Consider the following 27,871-nt stretch of genomic DNA (forward strand, 5'->3'; position numbering starts at 1 on the left):
AAAACTTAATTTTCAATATAAATAGTGCCGTTAATCTCACCCATTTCTCGCAGCCACTGATGTCTTTTGTATTGTTCACTTGTCCCAGATTCACCAACATCATTCTATAAATCAAATGAAAAGAGTTTATTATATCATAAAAATATTATATGATATTTTAAAACTCGTAACATAAATTTCATTCATTAAAGATGACCAAGTATAAATATCTTAGATTACTAAATTTTTAGCTGCACAGAAATTTCATTTAGGAGACAACCCTTTCCAAACCAGGTGAAGGAAAATCATACTCTCTATGATTAAGTCTATCTTGAACATCTGCAAATACAGTGGTCAGCGAAAATATCTGAACGACTATGCATTATGCACGTGAAATTCTCTGCACAGTCAGTCAAATAAAAGGGATGGTAATAAGGTCAAATAAAAGGGATGAATAGGTGATATATAAAAAATTAAGTAATTCCTGTTGAATCATTGGTCCGAATCTCTCATGTCATGCTTAAGCCTACCATGAACATCTGCAAATACAGTGGTCAGTGAAAATATCTGAACCACTATGCATTATTATGCACGTGAAATTCTCTGCACAGTCAGCCAAATGAAAGGGATGGTAATAAGGTCAAATAAAAGGAATGAATAGGTGATATATAAATACTTGTGGACCATATTCTGCCAAGCATTAGTATGTGCTGCTGCAACATGGGCACAGGATAAGCATTTTAGGTGCTTCATTAGTATTACTGCCTGTATTTTCTAAATGCCAAGTTGGTGCCAAGATTATTGTCAAGTTCATGTTTACTTCTTGCGTACACTTTGTGGCTGCCATGTTCCCCTGATTGCTTTTTAATACGGCATCAGAAGCATTTTGTCATCCCAAGGACTTTTACACATGAATTCCATAAGATAAAATTCCAGATAAATGAGAGTGTGTTGTTGTTGTCTTTTCTTTTGCCACTTCGCTAGGCACTACAGTCTTTCAATATTTTGTCTATCAGCAGCTACTGTTGGATCAAGAGACTGAAATTTATGGTTCACAATAAAATGCTTGTAACCTGTTTTTCCTGCTCCTCATAGAACTGCTTCAATATACAGATATTTCTTTTTTTTAGAAAAAAGGCTGAATTGCTTCTCCCACTGCTTAATTTATATCAATTCCTCTGACCAACAGATAATATATTACTGGGCTGTTACTAACAGTTTCCTGAAACCACCAAAGCAGTTGTGAAAACATACACTCCTTACAACTTTTTTCACAGCACTTTCAAGTACTTTCCTTGTTTAGTTTAGTGACTATTTTTGCATACTTGAACGAAAACTAAAATTCACCTTTTTTTGAAAGAAAGATATAACATCTTCCTCCCTTCTTGGTAAATAAAATATTTTTTACTTTTTTTCGGGGGGGGGTGTAAGAAAATACATTTAACATATGAAATACTTCTATTCTTGTGACGAGAGAATTAGGAATGACTAGCGATCTGCTCCGGCTTTGCATGGGTATAAAATATTAATGGATATTTTAACAATGAATTGCAGTTCATAATCTTTTTCTGAACTTACATACCTCACCTTAAATTACGATTTTTGAAAATAATTTCCCTAATATTAAATTGATTTAACTCTAAATTTTAACCAAAATCTTAATAGAAAATTCCAATCCATAAATTATGGGTTTACCATCTTTTTCCGAAAATAAGACACTGTCTTACTTTCTTTTTTGGTACAAAATACGCGCTAGGGATTATTTTCGGGTGAGGGCAAAAATTAAAATATATTTATATATTTTTATTTAATATTTATTTTACACGGAATACAGAAATTTAAAATTTTTTCAATTACAGTCATGTCATCTTCTAGAACATCGTCATAAATAAAATTCTGAATTATATTCTGATTTTGGAACAGCTTGAGTATAGGACCCCATTGGCGATTTTTTGGTTTGGCGACCAGAAATGTCGCCAAGCCATGGAAAAGGCGTTAAAATTAAAAACGCAAATTAGAAAGCACGTTTTAACCAGAAAAAATTTTAGAATATATGTTTAAACAGCAAATTTGAAGGTACATAAGTAAGTAGGGGCATATTTTAAAATATATTGGCAAGTTAAATTGTAAATTTATTATATTTTATTGCATATTGTAAAAGCAGTTAAAATTGAAAATAGATGTTAGAATGCACATTTTAACAAGAAAAATTTTAAATACAAATTTAGAATATATATTTAAACAATGAAATTGAAAATAAATAAATAAATGGAGGCATATTTTTAGCAGTCATACTGAAAATACAAATTACAAGCTGTAAAATTGAAAATAAGAGCTCAGAATACATGTTTAAATTAAAAATATGAAAATAGGAGTTAAGAATGCATGTTTAAATTAAAAGTAAAGAAAGTTTGAAAATACACAAGTACATAGAGGCATATTTTAAGCAGCAATATTGAAAATGCAAATTTTAAGTTATAAAACTGAAAACAGGAGTTCAGAATAAATGTTTAAATTAAAAATAAAAAAAATGCTGGAAATTTAGTAAAGTTTAAAAAATCATGGTAAATTTATAAAGAAATCCTATACTCTGCTCAATATATGTCCCTTATAATTTCTAGAAATTTGTTGAATACATCAATAGTTTGCTCCTTCGAAGAAAATGACACTTGCGACAGGGTTGCCGAAGTGGAGTATTCTAGAATTTACTGGGTTACCAGAAAAACAACCATCCAAAAAGTGCGCCAAGCCAAAAATCGCCAATGGGGTCCTATACTCAAGCTGTACCATATTTTTTGTCAAGAATTGCAAGATATCTTGGTTCAAAAAACACTAATTCAAATCACACATAACATCAAGATACATGAACACTACGAATCAGGTTTCTAAACTGCCAAGTTTATTCACGTCTAACACACATTCAACTGGCTGTGCCAGATCCAAGAACAAGAAGTATATATACATCATGAAAGATTTATGCCCTCTTTTGGCGATTAAAGTATATTTCCACATAAAATTTCTTACAGTACATTTAAAAGCCAGACGAAGGCTGGCAGCGAAGCTGTTAGTTTGTTTATATTTGAGCCGAATAGTGCGAGTGGGACCATAAGGAAACTTTTAGTTTTGTGCACAGAAATATCTGCCTTCTTGCCTGCTGGCCGAGTTGCTTGTTTTTGCGCAGAAACTATAAATTTAATTGTAAAAATTGTTTGAACTGTATTTGGTGTTTTATGTTTTTCTATAGCTTTCAATTTTTAATGAAGATATTTTGAGTTTTTATGTATTTTTGCCTTGCCGCTAAGTGAGAAATGAATTAATTGAATGAGAAATGTATCTCAAATGAAATTCGAGAAAAAAAAAATGTTTCGTATTAGGAGGAAATATTGTTGCCAGTCTGTCTCGCACAGAGGAGAATTTTTACAAGTTACACGGCGCTGAATTGTCTGTGGAAAAACTTTCTTTTTTTATTTGTCTAATTTCTTTTATATGGTTTTAGATTTATTTATAGTATTTGAATAGGACATGTGGCAACGATTAGATAATTCTTCAAATGATATCATTTTTGTACATTGTGAGTTATAAAATAAATGAGATGCAACGCAGTTAAGTGAACCTAGTGCCAAAGTGTCGCTATGGTAAATAAAAATAGTGTATTTTTAAAGTGCATTTATTCTTTTGTGGTTTATGCGCTATCGACGAAGTAGATTTAATTCAATTTGATTCAATAAATTTAAATGAAATGCAGGAAAAAATGCATTTAATTTAATATTCCGATCAGAACAATTATGGTTGAAGTAGTGCGCGAAGCGCGCTGTTTCCAGCTCATGAGGAGAGCCAGTACAAAGAATCTCTAAGGAGAAGAAGTAAAGGTTCCCGGGCAAATGTGGCTCCGTCAGACCGAAGGAGTATTCTAGAATTTACAGGGTTAAAAGAAAAACAACCATCCAAAAAGTGTGCCAAGCCAAAAATCGCCAATGGGGTCCTATACTCAAGTTGTACCCTGATTTTCTTCCAAATCAGTTTCCTGTTGAATCATTGGTCCGAATCTCTCGTCTTGCGATATAGCTATCGTTAAATGAATACTTCTTGTCTAAGTAGCCTGTTCGTAGTGCATTGGAAACATCACTATCAGTTATTTTGTTCCATGAATTTTTTACTCAATTCACAACTTCTTATAAGCCTGGTTTTACAAAATTACCTCGATGATTTCTCACCATTCTGTTTTTAATATATTCATTGATTTCCATCTGCAAATGATCCTTGAATGGCTTGTTAATTGCAATGTCAAGTGTCTGGAGGTAACCAGTCATTCCTGCCGGAATCATTATTTGATCAATCTTCCCCTCTCAGCAAGAAAGTTTTTCATGTCTTTAGCGCGGTGAGTACTGGCTAAATCCCAAACTAGTAAACCTCTATTCTGATCCCTCAACAGTGGTGACAGCATAAAATCAAAACACTTTCTTATAACTGCTTGGATGCACCAGGCTTTTTCACTTTTAATGACATAAATTCCCGAAACACGTTGAATCTGGTCTGTTTTACCTTTAGTGATTAAAAATGGCGATACTTTCTTGACATCTAGGCAAATCGCCAAAATACAGGTAACACGTGCACTATTGTAACCGGTAGAAGGAACGTAAATTGACAAAGAAGCCTTGTGTTGAACTGTCGTTTGAGCTCTTTGGCCTAGGAATACCGCGGTCTCATCCATAGCAATCATGTTGGAGAGTTGGTATTTAGAAAAATCGATGCCATCAACAAAAAGCTTAAATGCAAGTGCACGCTTAACAACTTCATTGTCTTCCAGCTTAAACAATGTTGTTGATCTCCTTAGAGACAGTTTCATATCGTTTAAGGAAGTTGTCCAACCAGTGTGACGACGCTTTAAATTCTTCTGTGGATATATCAAATTCAATTGCTGTTCAAGGGCAAATTTTTGAATATCAGCCCTGCGCACAACCAAAGCCATTGCTCTCCCGCCTGCAATCCATTCCCAGATGCAATCTTCCAACTCAGAAAATAACGGCTGCCGACCTAATCCAACTCTGCGTTTTTTCTCATTTCCTTGGTCCACCAGTTGACACAGGTAATCGTAGTCTGCACGCCATTTACGAACCATACGGAGATCCAGCATCTTCTCTTTACAGAATGCTACAAGATTTACACCCCCGGAGTCTTCCACAATTCCCTTTTTGTACTCGACGGAATAGCTCTTTCGTTTTGTACTCATTTTAACTGGGTTTTAAAATTATTCACTTTTTTTTTTTAAAATAAAATTACGTATGAGGAATTTGTGTCTAAAACTGTGCTCAGAGTATTTCTTTCCCCCTTTCACCACCTGTGAAAGCCTATTTAGAAGTTCTGTTCAAATCAGATTGAACAGTGTACTTCTCACACTGAAGGATGGGGAATAACAGCCCCCTAAGGGGCAACATAAAACATAAAGACTGGTGTAGTCCTTAGAGCAGATATTTTTCCCTTTGCACCCAACCCCACTTCCACTTCCTGCACCCAACCTTAAATCTATTGCAATCCATTACAATGTAAATGTAATTTTTAATTGTCAAGAAAAAGCTTTATATAAAGTAAAAATAAGGGTATTAGCTAGTATTTGAGATGTCCTTGAATTTTGTTTTATTATTTTCTTGATGGCCTGTAACAAAAGAGAAGAATTGAATCCTTAAGAATTGAAAAGATAGCATTCAAATCCCCTTGTTCGTTAATAGAAAGGGAGAAAGCTGTTGTGGATCTCATAAGATATGTTGAGGGGGTAGCTATTCGAAGAAAGTGCCCCCATCTTTTACTTTCCTGAAACAGCCCCGCTGTGAACCTAATGCGACACCGCTGAGAAGATAAGTAACCCATCAATCACCCCTTTTGATTTTTGACTCATTCTGTGGGGGTTGGAAAAAGGTCGCTGCCTCATATGTGTCTCGGGGGGGTGGTTACGGTTCAGCCCAAATTCCACCCCGACGAGAGTCTGTCGACGCTAACGGATGACGATGCCTTTCCTGTGAACCTATCTCTCTCAAGGCAAACGGTGAACTAGTTAAGATAAATTCCAAGAATTAATTTGAAATGAACTGTAGAGGTGAACAATTAATTTCTCGGAATATTTTGTTTCAAACATTTCTCTGAAATACGAGTATTAGGAAAGTCTCCCATCAGTGCAAAATAAGGTGTAGCATGATTCATCTGACCACATTACCCGTTTCCAATTCTCAGATGTCCAGCATCTTCTTTCTGAACACCACTGCAAATAAATTCTTGCATGCCAGGGTGAAATGAGTGGTTTTCTCACAGCCACTCAACTATGCATTCATATCCTCTGTAATTATCTGTGCGTGGTTCAAGCTGAAATCTATTGGGAGGAGACTTGGTTGATGATCTGTGTCAGTTGCACCACAGTAGAGTCCACGTTCCACCATACTATTTGTCTGAGACGACACTGATCACTCTCTTGGAAAACTGTGCTCGAACCACAGTTACGTCTTCTAGAAAAAGACTGTGGGTTCTGGTTCCAACTTTTGAAAAACCTTTGATATGGTTGCTTTTGAGAACCCAGTGAGATTTGCTGTCTTCAAAATCGAGGCCCCCGCTAAAAAGGTACCAACAATAAGCCCTTTCTCAGATGGTAAAATATCCGACGTTTTTCCCATTTTACTTCATTCATTGTGAAAAACACTCTTACACCTTCCTTATACTAGCATTCTAACCATGTGTAGCCCATGTCATAAAAAAAAAAAAAAAAAATTTGCATACTTCATTCCTAGCACGCATTCAAATGAAAATCTCAAAGGTTTCTTATTCATTGGCCAGTGTGTGTATAAAATAACATTAATATGAATTCTGATAATCAGCTTGGCAAGATCATTCACTGCATGATTCAGTTAATTTTTTGCAAGTTTTGTGGTCTTTATTTCTTGCACATGCAGTGCATTTCTGATATATTTCAATTCACACTTTCAGCATAAAAACTGCTCATATAAAAATTCTATGTGTGCTTAAATTTAGTTGCTGCCTGATATTTAATCTTCCAAAACATATGAATAATTTTTTAATGTTCAATATGGCAAAATAAAATATAAATATACATGAAATATCATCATAACCTGGAAGTGTTAACATTATTAAATATGAAACAGGGATCAACAGTTCAAATCTCCGTAGAATATAATCATGAAAATAAATTATAGTACATAATTTTAACTTATAAAACCAAAATAATTTCTTACGCCAAAAGCAATGGAACTTTTAAACACAGGTGGCACAGGTTTGATTGGTTGAGCAACACAACTGTAATTTGTGAAATTTTTATTGGGCAGAAAATTATTATGTTCTAATGCATTGGGTAAGTTTCGGTAGACATTTGGAGATGGAAGGCAACTAGAAATTCCAGCAGGCACAGAACTGGTATAGGGCATGGCAGCAGAAGTCTGAACCATCAGCAACTAAGTATTAAAAAATAATAATGAAGTAATTATTTAATTTTTCATATATATTATCAAGAATACAAATAAGTCTCCAGTATTTTTCATCAAAAATTGGACATTTGTTAAGTTTTATTCAAAGTACTGTCCATCGCTAGCAACTATTTTTCCCCATCTTTCTTGGCAGCATACAGATACTACATTGGAAGAATGCTTCATCTTTTGAGGCTATCTACAAACCAACCCAATTTTTGCTATCTTCGTATGATGTGAAGCAGCTAAGAATGGCCATGTATCATCAATCGAAACTAGTACTAATCAGAAGGAGCAATGTCTGCTAAATACAGCGGGGGGAGGAAAACTTCACATGTAAGTGTTTCCAAGTAGGTTTTGACTGCATCACAACATGTGCATAAGCGTTATCATGCAGGAAAATAATTCTGTCATATCTGGACTAGTAGTAGGCACATTTTTTTTTTAGTGCCCGGCTCAGTCTCATCAACTGTGTTTGATAGAGAGCACCTGTAATGGTCTGAGCAACTTGTAATACACGATGCCAAGCTGATCCTCCATATGCACAGCTTGATATTTGGCTTGGCTATTGACGTTTAAGCATGGCCAGGTGATCCCCATGATTTCTTCTTCTTCTTTGGGTTATGTTAATAGATCCATTTTTCATCACCAGTAACTATACAATGCAAAAAACTCTTTTTTTTATGCGTGTAAAAAATCAACATTTAATGTTTCTCAGTTTCAGCTCGTATGGAACCCAATTTCCTTGCTTTTGAATCATTTCCAATGATTTCAAACGATGTGAAATTGCTTGTTGAGTCATTCCTAATGTAAGTGCAAGTTCTACTAGTCTTTGGCAGGAATCTTCATCCAATAATGCTTTCAATTCTGCGTCTTCTTACAGTTTCATCGTTCTGCTACAGTCGATGTCTTTGATGTCAAATTCACCAATCTTAAAACTTTAAAAAAACCACTCAGACAGCTTCTCTCACTTAAGACAGCCTTACCATATGTTTCTACAAACAATGAGCCTTAGCTGCAGAATTCTTCATATTAAAGTAATAAATCAAAAGTTCCCACGAATGATGCTCATTCTACTTAAAACTTGACAAAACAAATATATGAAGCTACTATAAAATCGCTAATATTTCAAAGTTATGTTGTTAGCAGATGTCCAACCTGCTAACGATATGACATTTCACTTCAGATAATTGACCATAACTTACTAGTGGCACTATTTTTTGTCAAACAGTGGAGACTTATCTGTACTCCCAATAACAAATATTTTTCATATATACTAAAAAATATCATCTGTTATTATTTATTACTGTTATTCTTGTATTGACAAAGTAAATAAAATTTGAAAATGATCATTTAAAATCATCACATTATTTTTATAATTTGAAACAATAAAAAGAGCAAATTTATATGTTTTATACCTTAAAATCAATTTCTTCATTTTGTGATAGATAATTAAACAAAATTACTCCTTTTCCTGCCAATAATAAAAATTCTGTATTTTATATAAATCTTTCAGCTCTCTTCAAAGTATATGAAAGAATTAGAGATGTATTTAAAAAATTAATCCAGTTTGGTAAAAACAATAGACTCAAACTTTCTATAGATGTTCTAGGCCTAACAATTTAAACTAACTGTATATTAATAAGTGTTTTAAAAATTACTTTAAATGAAATATACTAAATTTTAAAAACAAAATCTGGTTAGATACCTGATTATTTGCTCTAGGAGTAATTGGAGCAACTATCTGAGTTTTCTTTGCTGGTGCACCTGCACCAGGTTTTCCCCAGGGATTCCAATCAATCATTTCAGCTAATTAATGACAAAACATATTCATTCAATTAAGAAATATGATGTATCTTCAAGAGAACATTCCAAGCAAATAGAAATGAAGATTTACTGAGCTATATCTGTCGAGAATTTCTTAATATAATTGCCCAATATTTTAAAAGATTTAACTTCTAGACTGGAAAGTAAATAATTCAACTTTATTAAAAAAAAAAAAAAAGAATATACTTAACACTTGTAAATAAATGTATTGCTTTTCCAAGAAATGCATTTAGTTCTGAAATCTTTAAAGCTAGCAAAGCAATAGATAATAAATAAAAATATCAATAAATAAAATAAAAATATTTCTCAAATACAAAGAAGTTTTACTTGGTGATCATTCAGAAAGTGACCAGCATTTCCGTTAACACAAATAAACATGGGTACTGATAATTATAATACTATTCTCTAAGATAATCACTCGCTAACCTCCTGAGACCATTATGTATGTAGACATTTTGCTGGTTGCCTTAATAACCTTACTACTGCAACATGACAAATAAAAAAGCAGATGATACTTCTGGGATAAATACAAATTTATCAGTTATTTGTTTACATAGTTATTATTTTACATTGTCTTATAGCAGTAGCATTTTTTTAATCATTTTAAGAGTTAGTTACTCTGTTCAAGGACACGAACAAAATTATCACTAGGGTGCCAGAAAATGGTACTTTTCCATTTTGCCGGCGCAGATGGTAAAATCGCCAAAAATTATAGAACTGATATGAAAAACCAATGAAAATTTTGGATTTACCCAGAGCAGAGGAAGAATCAGTCAAATTCTTTCAAGGGAAAGGAATTTTGCCTAAAATTGCTGCTTGTGATAATAATCATGAAATGAAATTGTATTTCAAATTCAGTGGCGCTGCAACCTTTCACTTTGTCGCCAGTAAAAGAAGTATCTGGAAAGACCTATGGTTTGAGTCATTGAAATTGAATTTCTTGAAGTGTGTGAAGTTTATTTATGGCTGGAGTGAAGAATTTAGTTAAATGGTGTGAAAAATCAGTTGGTTAAAAATCGGTCACAAAACAATTGTGGACTGGAATAACTACATGTGCGAGGTTTGTGTGGATTCTTGGCTTAAATGTAAACAGCAGAAAATTGGAGGACCTGGTATGATCGTCAAAGTGGATGAAAGTATGATCCCGAAGCACAAAAACAATGTGGGGCAGATTCTATTGCAGCAGTGGGTATTTGGTAGAGCTTGCAATGAAACAACAAATGTTTTTTTGTGAAGCTGGCAAACTGATCCATGAGCATTATATTAACTAAGGAAAATATCGGAAAAGGAGCTATAATATATTTGGATTCGTGGAAATCATACTGCATTGAAAAACCGGGAGTTTCGAACATTTCAAAGTGAACTATAAATACAATTTTGTTGATCTGGAAACTGGAATGCACACATAAAAATTTGAAAGACTATGAGAACGCCAAATCAGGAACACAGAGGAATGGCACGCCTTTATGTGAAAAGTTATCTCAAATTTATTTGGAGAAGAGAAATGAAAGACCCATTTGTAAATTTAAAAAATTCTTAGAACTAATATTTGTTAACATTTTTTATGTCTATACTGTGTGTTGTTGCCAATAAAGAGTCTGCTTGGCAAGATTTGCGCTGGTGAAATGAAAAAGTACCTAGAAAACTTATTAAACTGGGAGATACATTTCTAATTCTTAACACTAGCTGCTCAACTTTTAGTCTGGTGAGTTACTGATGCTAGACTGAAGGCTGGCCTTGCAATTGGCCAGCCTACTTTTAGTTTAATAGAAAATTCTAGAAAATGACCTAATTATCCTTTGGTATGATTCTCATTTCCAGTCTTTCCATTACGAGAGAATAGTTTTATAATATGTGAAAAATCTCAACATTTTATATTTTGTATGCACTTCTGTATCAAAGCAATAACTGATAACATATCCAATAAATTAGCAACTCAGTAAAGAATATATTTTAATTTTACCTCTTTCTTTTTCCCACTGAAGGCGTTTCTGTTCAACTTTACTTAGTGGGGATAACTTTGATGGTGATAAATCAGTTTGAGGAGCAGACCAACTTAATGAAGTTGGGCAAGATATAACAACATCAAGAGGACAAGGCACATGAAGTTTATTACTGCTTTCTTCAGATGATGGCACACAAGTACTGAATGAAAAAGTATTTTTTAAATACCATATTCTGTATTTATTTTTTAAATGTAAAACAAACTATGAAAAATAATTACCAATGCAGTACAAGATCCAAAATCCAGACATCCAGTATCCGGAATGATCTAATATTTGGATCTCCTGACCACCAGCAATTTTATTTTTAGAAAATTTTCGCAAAAAAAAAGGAAATTAGATTTTGAGAGTAACATATGCTTAATGTTTCACACATGCAAAGTAGGCAGTTCTTCATAAAGCATGTGGAGGATTCTGACTCTTAATTTCACTTCACCACAAAATAAAACTATTCTAAGATGGAAGAAATAATCATTTATCAGCATTAACCTCCATGATCAATGATTTGGGTCTGTAACGTCGTTACTACTTGGCATACATCTCAAACCAAAACATTCTAGAAAAGCTTGTTGATTTTAGTGAATATCATACAAGCCTTACACCAACCTGGCAAATCAGTCACCAGGACTATCAACTCACGCAGCTTGATAAATGCCTCACACAGCAATGTCTAAAACATTTTTTGTTTAAATATCAGTAATTGAATACCAAAAAGCACATTAACCTTTTATGCTGATTTTGTGTTTGGATTGCAAACTTCAACTTACTGCATTGCAAAGTGTGAAATATGTTGATGAGGAGAAATTTAGCAGGCATTCATAAAAATAGATGTTGTAAATTATATTCATAAGCTATTTAGTGCTGTTTGATTTATGAAAAACTGATTTGTTGTTCCAATCACCTACCACATGGTGTGTGTGTATGTATGTGTTTGCCATCTTATATAAACTATTCTTATAACTGGAAATTATTTACGATTAAAAAATCCATGGCACAATTAAAAAGACATGGCAGGTATATAATGGAAAAGTAAAGCCTTAAATATGTGTCAGAATTTATTTCATTGGGACTCTGAAAAACCTGCATATGCAAGAAATAGATGTATAATGAAACTCAAAAAGTAAATAATCAGACTAATATAATTCAGGCTTAACTTCCTCAGCATGCAATAAGAGGAAGACAAATTTTAGTGAAACAATGTGGCTTCAGTCGCCAATCTCACAATACATCCCCAGTAATGTATTGTGAATGCTCACTAAGCTTTATGATAGTCACAAATTGAAAGGTTTTGGGATATTTAAAACAAAAAGCAAAATTTTTCAATTAATGGAATTTGTGAAGAAATGTGGGGAACTGATAATAAATGAAGATGGTATAACAGAAGTATTCCAGAATTCCTATAAAGTTCTATCAGCTTTTATAAAAATTCTTTACAAGGGAATGCCCCAATAATTTATCAACCTATGGACGGCAAAATCTATAATATAGTTTCAAACCCTGAACAACTGCTACCAATAGTCAAGTGACAGAGGTTGCTGAGAATGAAAAAAATTTTGATTCCCGATTTAGTGAGATTTCTCGATATGGCAATTACAGGGCTTGGTAATTGAACAAGAAATTATATCTATCTGTAAAATAAAACAGAAAAGTATTAGTACAAAAGAAAGAAGCAACTTAAACAACTTACATTGAAAGAAATGTTTTATAAAGCAAACAAATACTGAGGTTTGTCTTTTGCAAATTTTGATTTCCCTAAGGCTATGATGCTTCATCCTTTCATAAACAACTATTTCAGAATTTTAACTTTATAATTTCTACATGTCATCTTGCTAGATTTAAACTGATGATCTTTAGTCGAGAAAATTCTCAAATCTAGAACTGCCAAACTCTTGTTGAGTCTGAATCTAGGATTTTGTACTGCATATCATTCACAGAGATTCCACTATGAAGATTTTAAAATAATTAACATCACAAAAATGAAATTTATTTCTTAAATGAAATAAAATTCAGTTTAACAAAATATAACAGTAGTATACATAAAAGTCTGAATATCTGCCATTCAACTAACCAGAAAGCTCAAGCAAACAGGATTAAAAATTTAGGATTAAAAAAATATATTTTCCCCCCAAAAAATTAAATAAAATTTGTAAAAGCACTACAGAGCTAGTTATATTACTAGTACACATTGGGTCACCAAATACTGTGATTTAGTGCCAAATATGGATAAGCATGATGTTGTAATGCAATTATAAGGAATTTTGCCTTGGTTTCATACAAATCCAATTAATTCCTCATAAGCCATTTTAATTAAAAAAAAAAAAAAAAAAACTTCTGCCCTTTTTTTTGGGGGGGGGGAGAATGATTAATATTTAAGGTCAGCTTTCATGAGACAGCATGCAATAGGGTAGTTTCTAAGTTACAGAATAGTGGCATTAAAAAAAAAAAAAAAAAAAAAAAAGGGACGATGTGCAACTTTATTTGAAAATGAATGAATGATGGTGATGCAAGGTGAAAAACTGCACTAAGCAATTTAAGTCTCCCTAAGCTATATCCACAGTTTGTTTAAAGAATGATCTATTAAACTTCTGGCAGAATAACTCGTGCAAATCTGGTGACATCTACATTGGCTTTCATATTCAATACGATTTCACAATCAGATATGTTTTACTTTCATATTTAAGGCCTATGAAATACATAGGCTTAAGTGTGTTTTGATATTCAGGCCGGTAAGATACAAAGGTGACTGCTTTTATAATTTCAGACCGTAAATTTCTTCACTTGACTTTTCTAGCCCAAATTCCAATTTTTTATATGCCCTAATATCCCGAATTTTTGCATGTACGAAATATGCTATTTCACAAGCTGTTTGGATAGTTAAGCTTTTACTATAACGAAATAAATCGAAATCAATGAATATTTCGGAGAACATAAAATAAATATAACCAAGATCAAAATCATCTGCAGCCATCAATGACACCTTAGGGAGGATTCAATGCATTTGACATATATTTATAGTGAAAATTTTTAATAGTTTCACGAAAACATTTAAAAAATTGCTTACGATTTATATCAATTTTTAACACTAATTTTTAAAAATGAAGTCCACTTTTTGAAGTGAAATTCAAATGTATTATTTCTAAAGAACTTTAAACAATATCAGCTTGTTATTTTTTTAATTCATTGAATGATTGTTTACTACAAAAAGGCAACATCTTTAACACCAAAATTTTTATAAATACGAGGTTTCATATGTAAAGTAAAAAATGAATCAATTTTTTCTTCAAAAAAACATTTATTTTCTGAATTTATACGTAATTCTTTATATTTCTACATAATTTTCTTGTCATTTTATATATTTAATGTAATGAACAACAAATTTCTGAATACGCTCCGTATGGTGACCAACCACTTGTGATTAAAACCACTTGCAATCATTTTCGTTTTCACATCAGTGTTTAAATACTTGCAGGTCAGGAAGATCTTCAGAAGGCAAAAAAAGCTAACAAATTGTTGTCACCATACACTTCGCATATACGTTGATAAATATCTGCAGCTTTCAGATTTCTTATTGTTAAAAATTGAATTGACTGTATTACACAGCTGGTAGGGCAAGATTATGAAGCCCAAAGATTTCCTTAATATCTTTCGCATTATGAACAAGATATGTACTTGAACATGATATGTACAAGCCAGTGCCATGAATGAAATTGGCATCAGATTCTGTGTAAAGAATGCATCTGCACACACAGTTGTTATCATACATGCATGAAATTTCAAATGCTACTCACAAAATGGACCTTACTTAACAACTAATGTATGTAAAAACAAATGTATTTAAAGTGAACTACTTACCTTACATTATTATACATATTTTTCTTTGGACTAGAATCAATGCAATTATTTTCAGACACAGATTTGGCATGAAGTTGATCTTCATTTTCATGGCAAGGATATATTTTCTCAGAGCCATTTACACCTAACAAAGAATAAAATCAAGAAAAAAATTCAGAGAGGTTGAGAGAAATGTACTTTTACACAAAAATCTATGATATAAGAAAACTTAGCATTAGTGATTAAAATGCATTAAGTTATTTCAATGAGCATCTTAGCATAAGGATATATTTAATCCTAAACTTGATTTGCTATAATATAATAAATCATACGTTTTGAAAATCAAAATTAAAATTTTGAAACACATTTTAAAAGCTAATACTAAATACAGGCTAGTTTTACTTTGATTACATAAAAATAATGCATTTTTATAAACTGATGTGAAAGGAAGTGAATATTTTTTCTAGAATAGCATCTCAGCATAAGGATATATTTAATCCTAAGCTTAATTTGTTACAATATAATAAATCACACATTTTGAAAATCAAAATCAAAATTTTGAAACACATTTTAAAAGCTACATACAGGCTAGTTTTATTTAGATTACATAAAAACAATGCATTTTTATAAACTGATGTGAAAGGAAGTGAATATTTTTTCTAGAATACTTTTCCATCTGACATTAGTTTTCATACATCAGACACTTAAAATTAAAAACATCACTGATGTTGAATTGCAACAAAAAATTATAGAATCATTTCGAGTTTTAACACTTTTTTCAACATGTACAATATTTTGATTTTTAAACTATTAAGGAATTCTTTGAAAGGAAATTATCTAGCTTACAGTCTACGGTACTCAGAGGCATGTTTAAAACTAATCGAAATCAAAATTCCTAGTTTTCAACCAAAACGAAGACAATTAGCTACAATAAGAACAAATGATTACTAAACAGTAGCAAAATACTATAATTGTGAACAAAAGATTAGGAAAAAATTTCCTTCCCAAAGATCTTTTATTTAAGTTGGGTTAGGTTATTTGAATATGCCAAATCACATAATGACTATCTGCCTAAAGAAAGGAATTGTTTTCTGGAGGATTTCACGAGGGAAACTGGTTCATAGTCACTTTGCACATGGGAAAAACCCTGAAAACCAACCATGCAGCTGATCCATTTGTCTGGAATTGATCCCAGGTTGAACTCCTAAATATTCATTTTTAAATACTCAGTGGAACCTTACCTATTATTGAAACTTAAAATTTTTCCTCCAAAAATTATAACTAACTGCAAAGCTTAAATAACCATAGTTATTAATATATTGCCCATACTTCAAATCTCATTCTACAAAGTTAACTTTCTATGGATAAAATGTATTAGGCATAATTTAAATTAAGAAATTATGTGTAATTTAAACAAACCTAAACACAGTTGTAATTAAAAGAAAAAGTGAAATGTTAATAGAAAATATATTTATTACTACTTGATAAATGTGTGACACAATTACTTTTTTATGAAGCTGTTGATTTTTGCTTGAAACAATGACTAAGGTGACTCAAAGTTTCATGGTAAAGCAGCACCATGTTTTTGAATGCCTTTCATAAAGTGTCCTTCTGTTTCTTCCTTTAGACTAATTTTCACTACAAATTCAGGCAATTCTTAAGTGATCTTAATAATTTGTTTAACTTATTGCAATTAGGTGTTTTATCTTCTTCATCATCTCTGCGTTTACTGTCAGCTAGTGTTTAAGATCATCTAATTCTTCATTTATCATTTCTTGATTAAATCCCTGACTTTTCCTTTTTCCATATCAGTAAACCTTTTGCTACAGGTTTAAGGAGATTATTGAAGTATTATGAAGCTTTAAGGAGATTCCTTTAAATGCTAATAAGGAGTATTATAATATTCAAAGGATAATCGTTAATGATTTTCATGTTTCTATGGCTGAAAAAAATCAATGGCAAACTATGAGCAATATCATACTGTCAGATCCATTAAAGCAGTACAATTGATCAAAGATGTTCCTTTTTTCTTTGACACTGATTATTCAGTAATTTCTAGAATGTGGAAATATTTCCACATAAACCAAAACAGTTCTGTGGAGACTTGTGCTTGGTTGATCAAGAGTTACATCCCTTCTGAGTACATCTTCTACAGTAGCTAAGCAGAATCAACGAAAATGACCTCTACAACTAATACATGCACAGTTCCAGCATCACTCAGTAAGACAATATTTGTCAGTACACCTGACAAATATTGTCTTACTGAGTGATGCTGGAACTGGGCTGTACACCTGAGTACCAAGCGTTTGAGTTCCATTAACCATTCATCCCAGAGGAGCAAGATTAAAGTGGTGTTATCAACATATCAAATGGATTCTCTCAGACTGGGATGATGTTTTGTTTACAGACAAGTCCAGATTGGTCTGCAGAGCTGTAGCTCACCCAGAGACAGCTGAAGATTTCACTCTCCCCTTCTGCTTGCCAAGAACAAAAACCATTTCATTCTAAAATTTCTGGGCTTTCTGGAATGCTGCAGCCAGGGCAGATGTATCCCCTTCTTCAACCTAATTATGCCACAGGTGCCATGGATTCAAAATGTTAAGTATGTAATTATTTGGAGAGAATGAGGCACACTGTACCAGGTCTAGAACATAGCAGAATATCATGAATTCAGAAATGGCAGTAACCATGCTGTGGGTTAGCATTTTAATGGGATGTTGCACCCAGCTGCACATCTTTAAAGAGGGTTCTGTGACAGCTGTGCAGCATCAGCTAGCATTTTAATAGGATGTTGCACCCAGCTGCACATCTTTAAAGAGGGTTCTGTGACAGCTGTGCAGCATCAGGATGAAGTCCTATACCTCTCTTAACTGGTCCAAATTTCCTTCTTGTGGAAGAAAATGCCCATCCCCACTGAACCAACATTGTTAGCATATAACTGGAGAGTGAGTTTATTTTTGTATAGAGTGGCTGCCATATTTTTCCAACCTTAATCCAGTTGTAATGTTTAGGATGCCTTGGGCCTGGCTCTCCATGTTTACCTCTTCAGAAGTCTCAGATTGTTGGAAACTGACCTAATGGAGAAATGGCCATTAGTAGCATCTGTGGAGGCTGATCACCTCAGTGAAAGCATCAGCAATTGTAGTTTGTGTGAAGGTTTGGGATGGTCAGAAACCTTAAGTTTTGTTTGTTTGTTTTTTAGCTTTAAATATCAATCTGTTAATGATCCAAATGCAACATCATTATATAATTTATTAAATGTAAGTATTATTTTAATTACATTACATAATGCTTGTTTTATTTCAATCATGAATACCTTTGCTACATTCATGTACAATTTGGTGCTTAAGAAAATTTTACTTTTTCATTTCTGCATGCTTAACTTCTGAAACCTATTAAAAATATTTAAATATATGAAACTCCTTTGTGTCTTACCCTTGTATCCTATTAGGCCTTTTAGGATCATATCTGTCTGCATTTTAGTTTCTAGTTGTGCTATTTTTATGGTTTAAATCTGATGGGTCCAAAATCAGAAAACCCAACAACTTCATACAAGAAACAAACACTTACGAGTAAAATATATGCTGCAAATTCAATTACACAAAATACACCCTAAAATTATCACAAACATTTCAACAAATAAATAATAAATAAATAAAACATTGCATAGCATAATAATGACATAATGAAACATCAATACAATTCAAATAGATTTAATTATTCACAACAATGTTCAATTAGCTATAATATGAAATTACAATCTTATCATCATCATTTTAAATGCCATGGTCACTGTTTTGCTAATGAATGCCAATTTCTTGTAATATAATTTTTTTCTTACAGTATCTGTGTAAAAATTTTAGCTAAATAATTTAACATTAAATTTTCCATTGGACAGCCATTTCGCTTATCTGAGAAAATGTACATGAAACTCTCAAATATACATGAAATTTGGATGATAGCAATTACTTTAATATATATTATTGATGTGACTGAGATTACTGATATAAATGACATCTGATTTTCTCCATTTACAAACAATACCCAAAACTGTTCTGTACGCAAAATAAAGAATCATCTGGAAAGGGCTCAGACTTCCATTGTCTTCAATCAATTGTATGTGCTTGAGTGCTCTTTTCTCTGTTGTAAGTGGGAGATTTAGAAATTACTCACTGGCTTCATGTAGATACTTGATTCAGGAAACTTTCCAAACATCAAAAGTGGCTGCAAATAACTAATAATATGAGTAATTTACAACTAGTTACCTCTCAAGACATCTCATTACTCAATCTTTGAGACATGGAATCCACTTAGGGACCATTCCACAGTCTAATACTTTAATACATACATCACCTGACTCAAAGTTATCAAAGTTTACCCAAGACATCCTAAAAAGACAAATTCACTGTCATCATCATCATCATCATATTAATCTGATTCTACCATTATCTTGACCAACCAGAACATAAATTACTCGCTTCACACACACACAAAAAAAAATTTAAACAGTATGCTGATTTGATGATGGCAGAGATATGATAAAATCTGGTGAAAACTGTATGAGGTTTTGGGTTAAATAATTTTTTTAATTTAATTTATTATTATTACACATTTTTTCTGGAAATGTTTTAATATATTTTTGAAATTTTTAGACGTGAATAAAAATAATATATTTTAATTATAAAGATTAGCACATTTACTATAAATCTTCATATCAAAGTTATTATGCAAGCAACCAGTGCTAGATTAAGATCTTTAAAGGTCCTTAAAGTATTAAAAAAGATTTTGGTGCTCCCACATATGTTTACGCCAGTTTCTCTTCATTCTTCTATCTCTTGGTTTTGGTTTAGCTGCACCATGCATTTGATGGTAAACATGGTAGTGGGAAATATTTTAGCATCTCCTTTCCTGATATTTAAAGACTATGTTGTGATGCCTCTTTCCCTTGATGGCCTAAGCATGTCTTTATATTCCTCAATGCTGAATCCCATTCTGAACGCAACAAATATTTTTCTATGCAACAAAGATATTTCTAAATTTCAGATAGGCATTAATTTAACAGTTTTACTGTCTATTAAAAGCAAGCCTTGAAATCGCAACCATTATTAATTCAATATATTACACAAAAAGGAATTTTTTTTTAAAAAATGCTATTTTCTAGAAAAGAGTGTGAGAACAATTAACAACAATAAAATTTCATATTTACATTTTCAATTATCTTTAGAATTTAGAGTAAGTATTTTATTACTATGAATAACCAATTTTCCATTTTAAATAAAGAGCATAATTACATATATAACCTTTGTCCAGACTGGATAAACATACAAAAATTAAAGTGGCATTCAAGATATCTTTATTACATTCTAAAAGGAAAAGAGATGGTGACAGACCCCAGATAAGATACTCGACACTTTTTAGAAGCCAGAAAAGGCTAAAAAGCAAATTTTTCATGTTGCTGATGATTAAGATGATGACATTAATAAAGCTTAAATGTTCAAAAGTAATTTTGCATGCATTCTATTTTCTAGCAATTTTCATTTAACCTTTACAGCTAATTCTACCAAGCATATATATTTTGAAAGAAAATAAGATACACACTTTAAAAAGGAATTTATTGCGTTTCATGGCTTCATAATACATTTCAAATTATAATAATGACTGCTGTTGACATACATAAATAAAATAGAAAAAAAGATATACAGTCAAAAGTCGTTAATTCGGACACCCACAATCCGGAATGATCTATAATCCAGACCTCAAAGCTAAAAACTTTCTGCGCATGCGCCGCGTTGACACATGCGCATAAGACCTTTACGACTGCGCATATGTGTATGCGCATTTAATGTATAACGGACAGTATAAGCTAAAATTATCTAATTATTTATTTTAGTTAATGTTGATGATTGCGTTGTTCCTTAATCTTCGAATTGGATCCGGCTTATTATTTTTTGCAGACTGTAAGAGCAATTTTATAAAAGTAAACTTGAACTTTCGATTATGTCAAATAGAATTTCCGATGCTGGAGCTCCCAAAGGATCTTCAAAACGAAAGTATGTTTCGATGTCCATCAAACAAAAAGTGGAATTGCTGCAAAAAATGGATAAAGACATGAAGAAGGTGACAGAGAGGTTAGTGAAAACGAAAAAATTTCGATTGACAAGTTAGTCGGTATTCTCGGCACAGCAATTACGGGACTTGAACAGCGGAACTTTGTAACTGAACAAGAAATTATGTCTGTTTATAGAATTAAAGACAAAGTATTATTACATAAAACAAAGCAACTTAAACAACTTACATTGAAAGAAATGTTTAATAAAGTAAACAAATAAATATTAAGCTTTTTTTTTTTTTGTAAATTTTGATACCCTTTAGATCATAATTGTTCTTTATTTCATAAATTATGGTTTCATATTTTTAATTTTAGAATTTCTGCATGCCATCTTACGAGATTTAAACTGATGATCTATAATCCGGAAAAATCGATAATCCAGAATCGCCGAAGTCCCGACGAGTCCGGATTAACGACTTTTGACTGTATACATATTATGGGATTACCTAGGTGCAATTTGGTGATTTTTACCATTACCAAGACTGAAAAGGTAAAAGTTACTTATAGGTGCAAGCTGGTGATTTCCCTGAATTTTTTTAGAAGCTTTCCCAAACTATCAATATTTATTATTCAGTAGACATTATTAATTTAGAAGTCCAACAACAGACATTATCAACATATGAAAAGAAGGTACTTATATATTATCCCTTCGACCGTGAAAGCTGGCTACCATCAAACCATAAATGTTGGCAGAAGTTTGCCAAAATTATGCTAATTGCTTCTACGGTTTAGTTTATTTGATTATGGCTAAGTACTCAAGAGCTATCTGCCAAACGGGAGACATGCCTTTGTGGGGGTGTTAACTTTCTGAAGCCGGCTGGTACAGCAGTTGTACCAAGAGAATGACTTTCTCAGACGCCGGCGTTGGTACAACTGTCGTACCATCCATGCCCTCCCTATTTTAGAGAATCGCTTATCTGTAGATCTCTGTCTGGGTGGTCCATTGTTGCTGCTCAGAGTAGCTGCTGGCTACGCATTATTTCCCTCTTCTTATCAGTTTGGCTACATTTTGGCAAAAACCGCAGGTTTCGTCTCGTGCCAATATACTTGAAAATCAAATAGAGGCCATCTCTCTCTCAATCTGTCTCATATTTTAATGCTAATTTTTTTTAGTACTGACTTTTGCTATGATTAAAACGTCAGCGATTTTGCACGCTCTTTAAGATTACCATATTTAATGTTTTTTAATCATAGCAAATAAGAATAGGTTAATATTTTAGATTTAATATCCTTCTAGAAAATAGGTAAAACCGCTTTTATCGTTTACTTCCTTTTCATACTTATGAATAATAAGATTTTATTTTGACATTTTTTTGTGGAGTGCATAAAACTCTTTAAGAACTGTTAACTCTTTCAAAGTGCTTCTATTATGTGGGCAATTTTGTCTGATTTATCAGGAGATAAATAAGAGACAATTGTACGCATAATAGTTTTTGTGATTTTCATTCATTCAGTGATTGCTTTCAATGATTTTCACTAATTGTAAATTAAATAAAATCAATTTATCTTTAAACCCTCTTTTAGGATGAGATCTGCCAAAAAGTATTTAAATATCAGTAAAGCTCACGTTACTTCTAAATTGAATCAAAACATCAGTTACATTGTATAAAATTTTGGGCAGTTTTATTTGCTGAAATTCTTATACTCCTCAAGAGATTCCTAAAGGGAATTCAGACAAGTTAATAAAAAATATCTTTAAAAAAGGTTGTTATTTTGTCTGTAATAAGGTGTATGTCAACTTACTATTAAATGTATGAAAATTAGGATTGGATTACGGAAAAGCATGCGAACGCTATCTGCTTAAGGGGATGGATGCTTTCGTGTAAACCTTTTTAAGAGAAAATTGCTCGCATTTACATTCCTGGTGGAAAACTCCACATGCAATCACGCCGTTCTTCGGGTTTGATTGGATTAATTTTGTTTGTTTACTGAATTACATTAAAGCACACAACAATTATCTGTATAAGGGGAGTTATGCCTTCGCGGAGGACTTTCTAAGAGAAGTTGGCTTGCATTTACGTTACACAAAAACCATGAATCCAACTATTTAGCCGGGATTCAAACCCAAGTGAGCTACAAGTGTTCAGCCACCTTTACCGCTCTACTGAAGAGCCCGTAAAAATATTGATAAAGGAAAAGTATTGAAATAACCGTTTAATTTACTAACCTATATTTCTCAATCAACAGTACACAAATTATGCATATGAGGGGATTATTTGTGAATAAATAAACTGTATTGCACTTTTCTCTACTATTTCATATTACGATGGAATTATTGCATTTCAAAGTTATTTCTCATGAATTAATTTTGCTCTGTTCATGATTTTTTATATTTTCAAAGAGAAAATTTCACACTTTAAATAAAAAAATACACAAGAAGATACTTTATGCAAAATTTGGCATCAACGGTTTTCTTAATTTTGCTTTGAAAATATTTCAGGGTAATCGTTTTCATTACTGGAAGAAATATGAAAAACAGATTTACTACATTGGGTCAACACCCAGTATTTCCTTATTCTTTTGAAAACGTGAAAGATTACTCTTTCTAAAATAAATTAGAAAATATATTATGTGCAAATAGAATATTCGTTGAAAATGAAATAGACTTCAACTTTTGGATATAATGATGGTTTTAGACGAAATTTCTACCTATGAAAAGAAATTGACGTATAATTAATTCTTCATGAACATTTAAAACTGTTCTTAAAATTCTTTTGATGATTGCATGTGTAGGTCACGGATTTTTTTTCTTTGCTAACATAAACAAAAGCCAATTTTACAAAGAAAAATTCTTGTTAAAGATATACCTCCTTTGCCTGATAGTCCAATGCAATATTTGTTAAAGTTAAATGATGAAGCGCAACCAATGTATCTCGGATTTTGATTTTTATATTATAATAACAAAATTATCAAAAAAAGCAGACTTAAATCTCTGTTATTGTTATGTAAAGCTTTATTATTGCTGTAAGTTCATCTTAGAATCTAATTGTATTGAATCTCATTCTAATCATCTAATGGTAATAAATATTATTATTATTATTTCATTAAATTAGTCATTACCATTATTTTGTTAATGAAAATATGTTATTAAAAATTGCATTCCAGCCTGCAGACTTACAAAGCTAGTCCGTATTTACTATATTTTGTTAAATTTTGTTCTGGTTTTCTAATTTCTAATATGAAAATACGCAAATATAAATGAAAAGTGAAAACAAAGTTAAAAAATTCACAAATTATTTACGAGATTGATCAGAAATAGTGAGTGAAATATAAACATTGCATACATTTTGTTGTAAATAAATTGTGCACTGGATATGCATCCAGTACTGCATATTTATTTATGCACTATTTATTTAGAACCTCATTTAAAATGAAAGCAAAATAATCATTGAAAAAATTGCAAATCTAGCAACCCCTCTACTATGGGACGTAAGCGTCCGACAAACATGTAAATTTTACTTCATCCATGGAGGGGGGACTAACGACTTTTCTCATTAGGAAAATGTCAAAGAGGGGGCAAAACTGTTTCAGATCGCGCCGGTCTTAAGGCTATATTATGAGAATTTCGGCCCGATTTTAGAAGGTTAATAACGAAAACTATCTTGTATACACATTACACACAGAGAAAACCAAGAAAACACCAATGCAGTCAGCCTGCTTGACGAGATTTGAACCTTGGACGGAACTACTAATGTTCAGCGACTTTACCACTCACTCACTGGATGGCCCTAATCACTTCTGGGGAATTCTGAAGGAACTAATGACTCTTTATTTAATAAGCAAACAATATTTGATCCAGTTCATAAATAGCTTCCATCAATTTCTACTATTATGTTAAGCCTTCCAATTTTACAGGGAGTTCTTGCAGAGCACTAAGAGGGCAAACCTTCTGCAGGTAATTTTCAATCTATTACTGTTTTGTCAGTCATATTCAGCTGACCATATCGTATAAATGAATGCACTGTTTTTTTAATGGTGGAATCTCATACCTTTAAAAATAAACCACTACTTGTTTTCCAGAAAAGACTTGCCAAATTTTATTTTTCTGCCCCCCAAAAAAATGCAAGTAAAAAATAGAGTATTAACAGTCAATTCATATCATTGTTCATAAAAATAAAAGGTAGCAAATCAAGAATCAATCGGGTTGCATCAAACGAAAGCCCAGATGTATTTGAGTGTGCTGTTATGTCATGCTTATCTATAACTGAACCTAAATTCCACTGCTTGGTGACAATTTCAAGGTCGACAAGATAATATTTAGGTACCAAAAAACATACTTTAGCAATTTTAGTTATTAAATACAAATTATGATTATTAGGATTATTTATTATTTATTATGTGACACATTAAAAAATTAAAACTCATTCCTCACCAAATCTTTATGCAGTTTTTTTTTTTTTTTTTTTTTTTTTTGTGTGTGTGTGTGTGTGTGTGTGTATGTGTGTGTGTGTGTTCTTCTACTCTACAAGCACTCAGTGGTTTGTTTTCACTTAAAAAGAAATCACACAACTGCAGAGATTCAGCATCCACAAACCTCAACAACATCAGCAAACAAATGTCCTTTCTGTTCCCTTCAGAGACATTGCTGCAAAGTTCTGTATTCTTGCAAACATTTTATCCCAAATTCTTACATTATTACCAAGTTCTACAAACAGCTATTTTAAAATTAAGTTCAAGGCTAAAAATATCACAATTTGTTGATAAAAGCCATTCTAACTCTGGATGCAACAAAAAGAACACATATGAAAATGGAACATTGCTTGACTGAAGGATTGTTACGAGCATGGTTGCCTTAAAAATGGCTATACACATCGTTTTTCACATTCTGAAAATTTAAAGATTTTTATTACAGGGGTTGCAATAACACATAAGTATGAAAAATAATGAATTTTACAATGCACACTTTTCATAGGCATCTTGCCATCAACAAATTAAATTTTACATTTCTTCATTTTTATCAATTTTTTCACAGATTTTTTTTTCTTTAAATTTTTTCATACAATACACAACATTTCAAAGTATATTAAAGATATTGTTTAACAAGGTGCCAATATTGTTTACCATGGGCTTGTCCAATAGCTTCTAAAATCTGTTGAAACTGTGATTTGGTAAGAGTTACTGTATCATCTTTTTGGAGATCTTGAGAAATAGTGTGTCCCCAGCTGTCAGGTTTAACTTCAGCAATTGGCACTTGTCTTGATTCATCTCCAGTAGGACGGACCATTCTCAAATATCACATATTTAAAATCTCACAACTTTACAGCTGCTTTAAAATGAAGTGGTGGCAATGATGCATATTTAAATCCTCATTAAATCCCATCCTGTCAACCTGAAATTTATCAAAATTTTAGTAATAAATATTTTTACTAAAATAATTGCACACATTCAATCGTAATACGTAATTTAATTTTAGCAAGTTATCAATTAAAATTTCTACTACTAATATTAGCACCGATATACAGTTAAAAAATATATTTAATATTAATAATAAATGAAAGTGGAAAAGAAGTTGATTTTTGCTTTCAAAAATTGATCCTTAAATTTCTATATACAATTCATAAATTAATATAAAATATGCCAGAAAAAATTATGAACATGAAATGCATAAAATTAGAGTAAAATAATACTAGATGAAGAACACAATACCTAGATAAATTTTCTATTTTGATCCTTTGGATTTGAAATAACTCTTAATATATACATTCCCTTTAAAGTCCTGAGTTTGGAATAGTACTGAAAGTTAATTCTTTTTTAAATAGTTCTGCTTTATGTGTATACAATCAATCACACTGTTTTAAAATATTCTATACCGTATTACTTTACAGACTACGACTTAAATAATCCAAATTTAATCAATTCCACAGTCAATAGAAAAATTACTTGCTTACAAAATTTGAAATCGAATCTAAAATGAATACCAACTTTTGCTTTTTCAGTGCACTTTGTATGTCCCATATACTTAGTACAGAAAATTTGCTTTACATATTAATACCGCAACATATTAATACTGCTTTACATATTAATACTGCAAAAATATATGAATATTTCCTAAAATTCTTTATTTTCATTATCTGCAAAAATGTAAATGAGCATTCACATATAATCGCCTGGTCTCTTTTCTCAGCTAACAACAAAATCTTCAAATATGAATTTTAAACTTTTTCCAGTTCCATAAAATTTACTACTTTATTATTAATTATGATTACATTCTCATGAAAGTTTAAGAAGTGCACTCTTGTGACCTTGTAGACACTTAGAAATATTTTTAGTATCAGTTTATGCTTAATGAAGTTTCAAATATTTTTTCATTAATTTTTTCATAATTTTTCATTTTTATTAATTTCACAAATTAATATTTAATTTCATTAATTTATACAAATAATTAAAAACACATTTAACAATTGTTAATTACCCCCCTCCAATAGCGTGCATTAGCCATTATAATTGTTGGCCACTACTTAAGTACTACTGGTAAGGTGTTGGCCACTACTTATGTACTACTACTATTACTACTACCAAAGCAGGAAGTGATGGTCTTATCGAGGCACCTATTAGGTGCATCCATAAAAAGATGTAATGGTGGCCTACAGGCCACTGTTACATCCTATGAAGGGACAGAAAATTTACATCCATGTCTTCACCAGGTTAAAGATTTGTTC

The 27,871-nt window shown here is 31.9% G+C and overlaps 1 protein-coding gene across 4 annotated transcripts in view; it reads right to left on the reverse strand.

Moving 5' to 3' along the window:
• Window positions 1–27,871, reverse strand: part of LOC118188176 (uncharacterized) — a 155,810-nt gene that overhangs the window by 27,009 nt on the left and 100,930 nt on the right. For 3 of the 4 annotated variants that reach the window (XM_085813508.1, XM_085813506.1, XM_085813507.1), the window contains 6 exons: window positions 26,274–26,541; window positions 15,125–15,248; window positions 11,233–11,414; window positions 9,151–9,251; window positions 7,215–7,430; window positions 41–104 (listed from right to left, as the gene is read on the reverse strand). In XM_085813508.1, coding sequence (XP_085669634.1) covers window positions 41–104; window positions 7,215–7,430; window positions 9,151–9,251; window positions 11,233–11,414; window positions 15,125–15,248; window positions 26,274–26,436 — 850 coding nt within the window. In that variant the 5' untranslated portion in view covers window positions 26,437–26,541. Of the gene's footprint in view, window positions 1–40; window positions 105–7,214; window positions 7,431–9,150; window positions 9,252–11,232; window positions 11,415–15,124; window positions 15,250–26,273; window positions 26,542–27,871 lie in introns of those variants that run through there. The other variant, XM_035358545.2, reaches the window with a different exon arrangement.

This window comes from Stegodyphus dumicola, chromosome 3 (genome assembly GCF_044657685.1).
Source record: "Stegodyphus dumicola isolate Sdum_Otavi_A_Nest chromosome 3, ASM4465768v1".
In the NCBI taxonomy this organism is placed as follows: Eukaryota; Metazoa; Arthropoda; class Arachnida; order Araneae; family Eresidae; genus Stegodyphus; species Stegodyphus dumicola.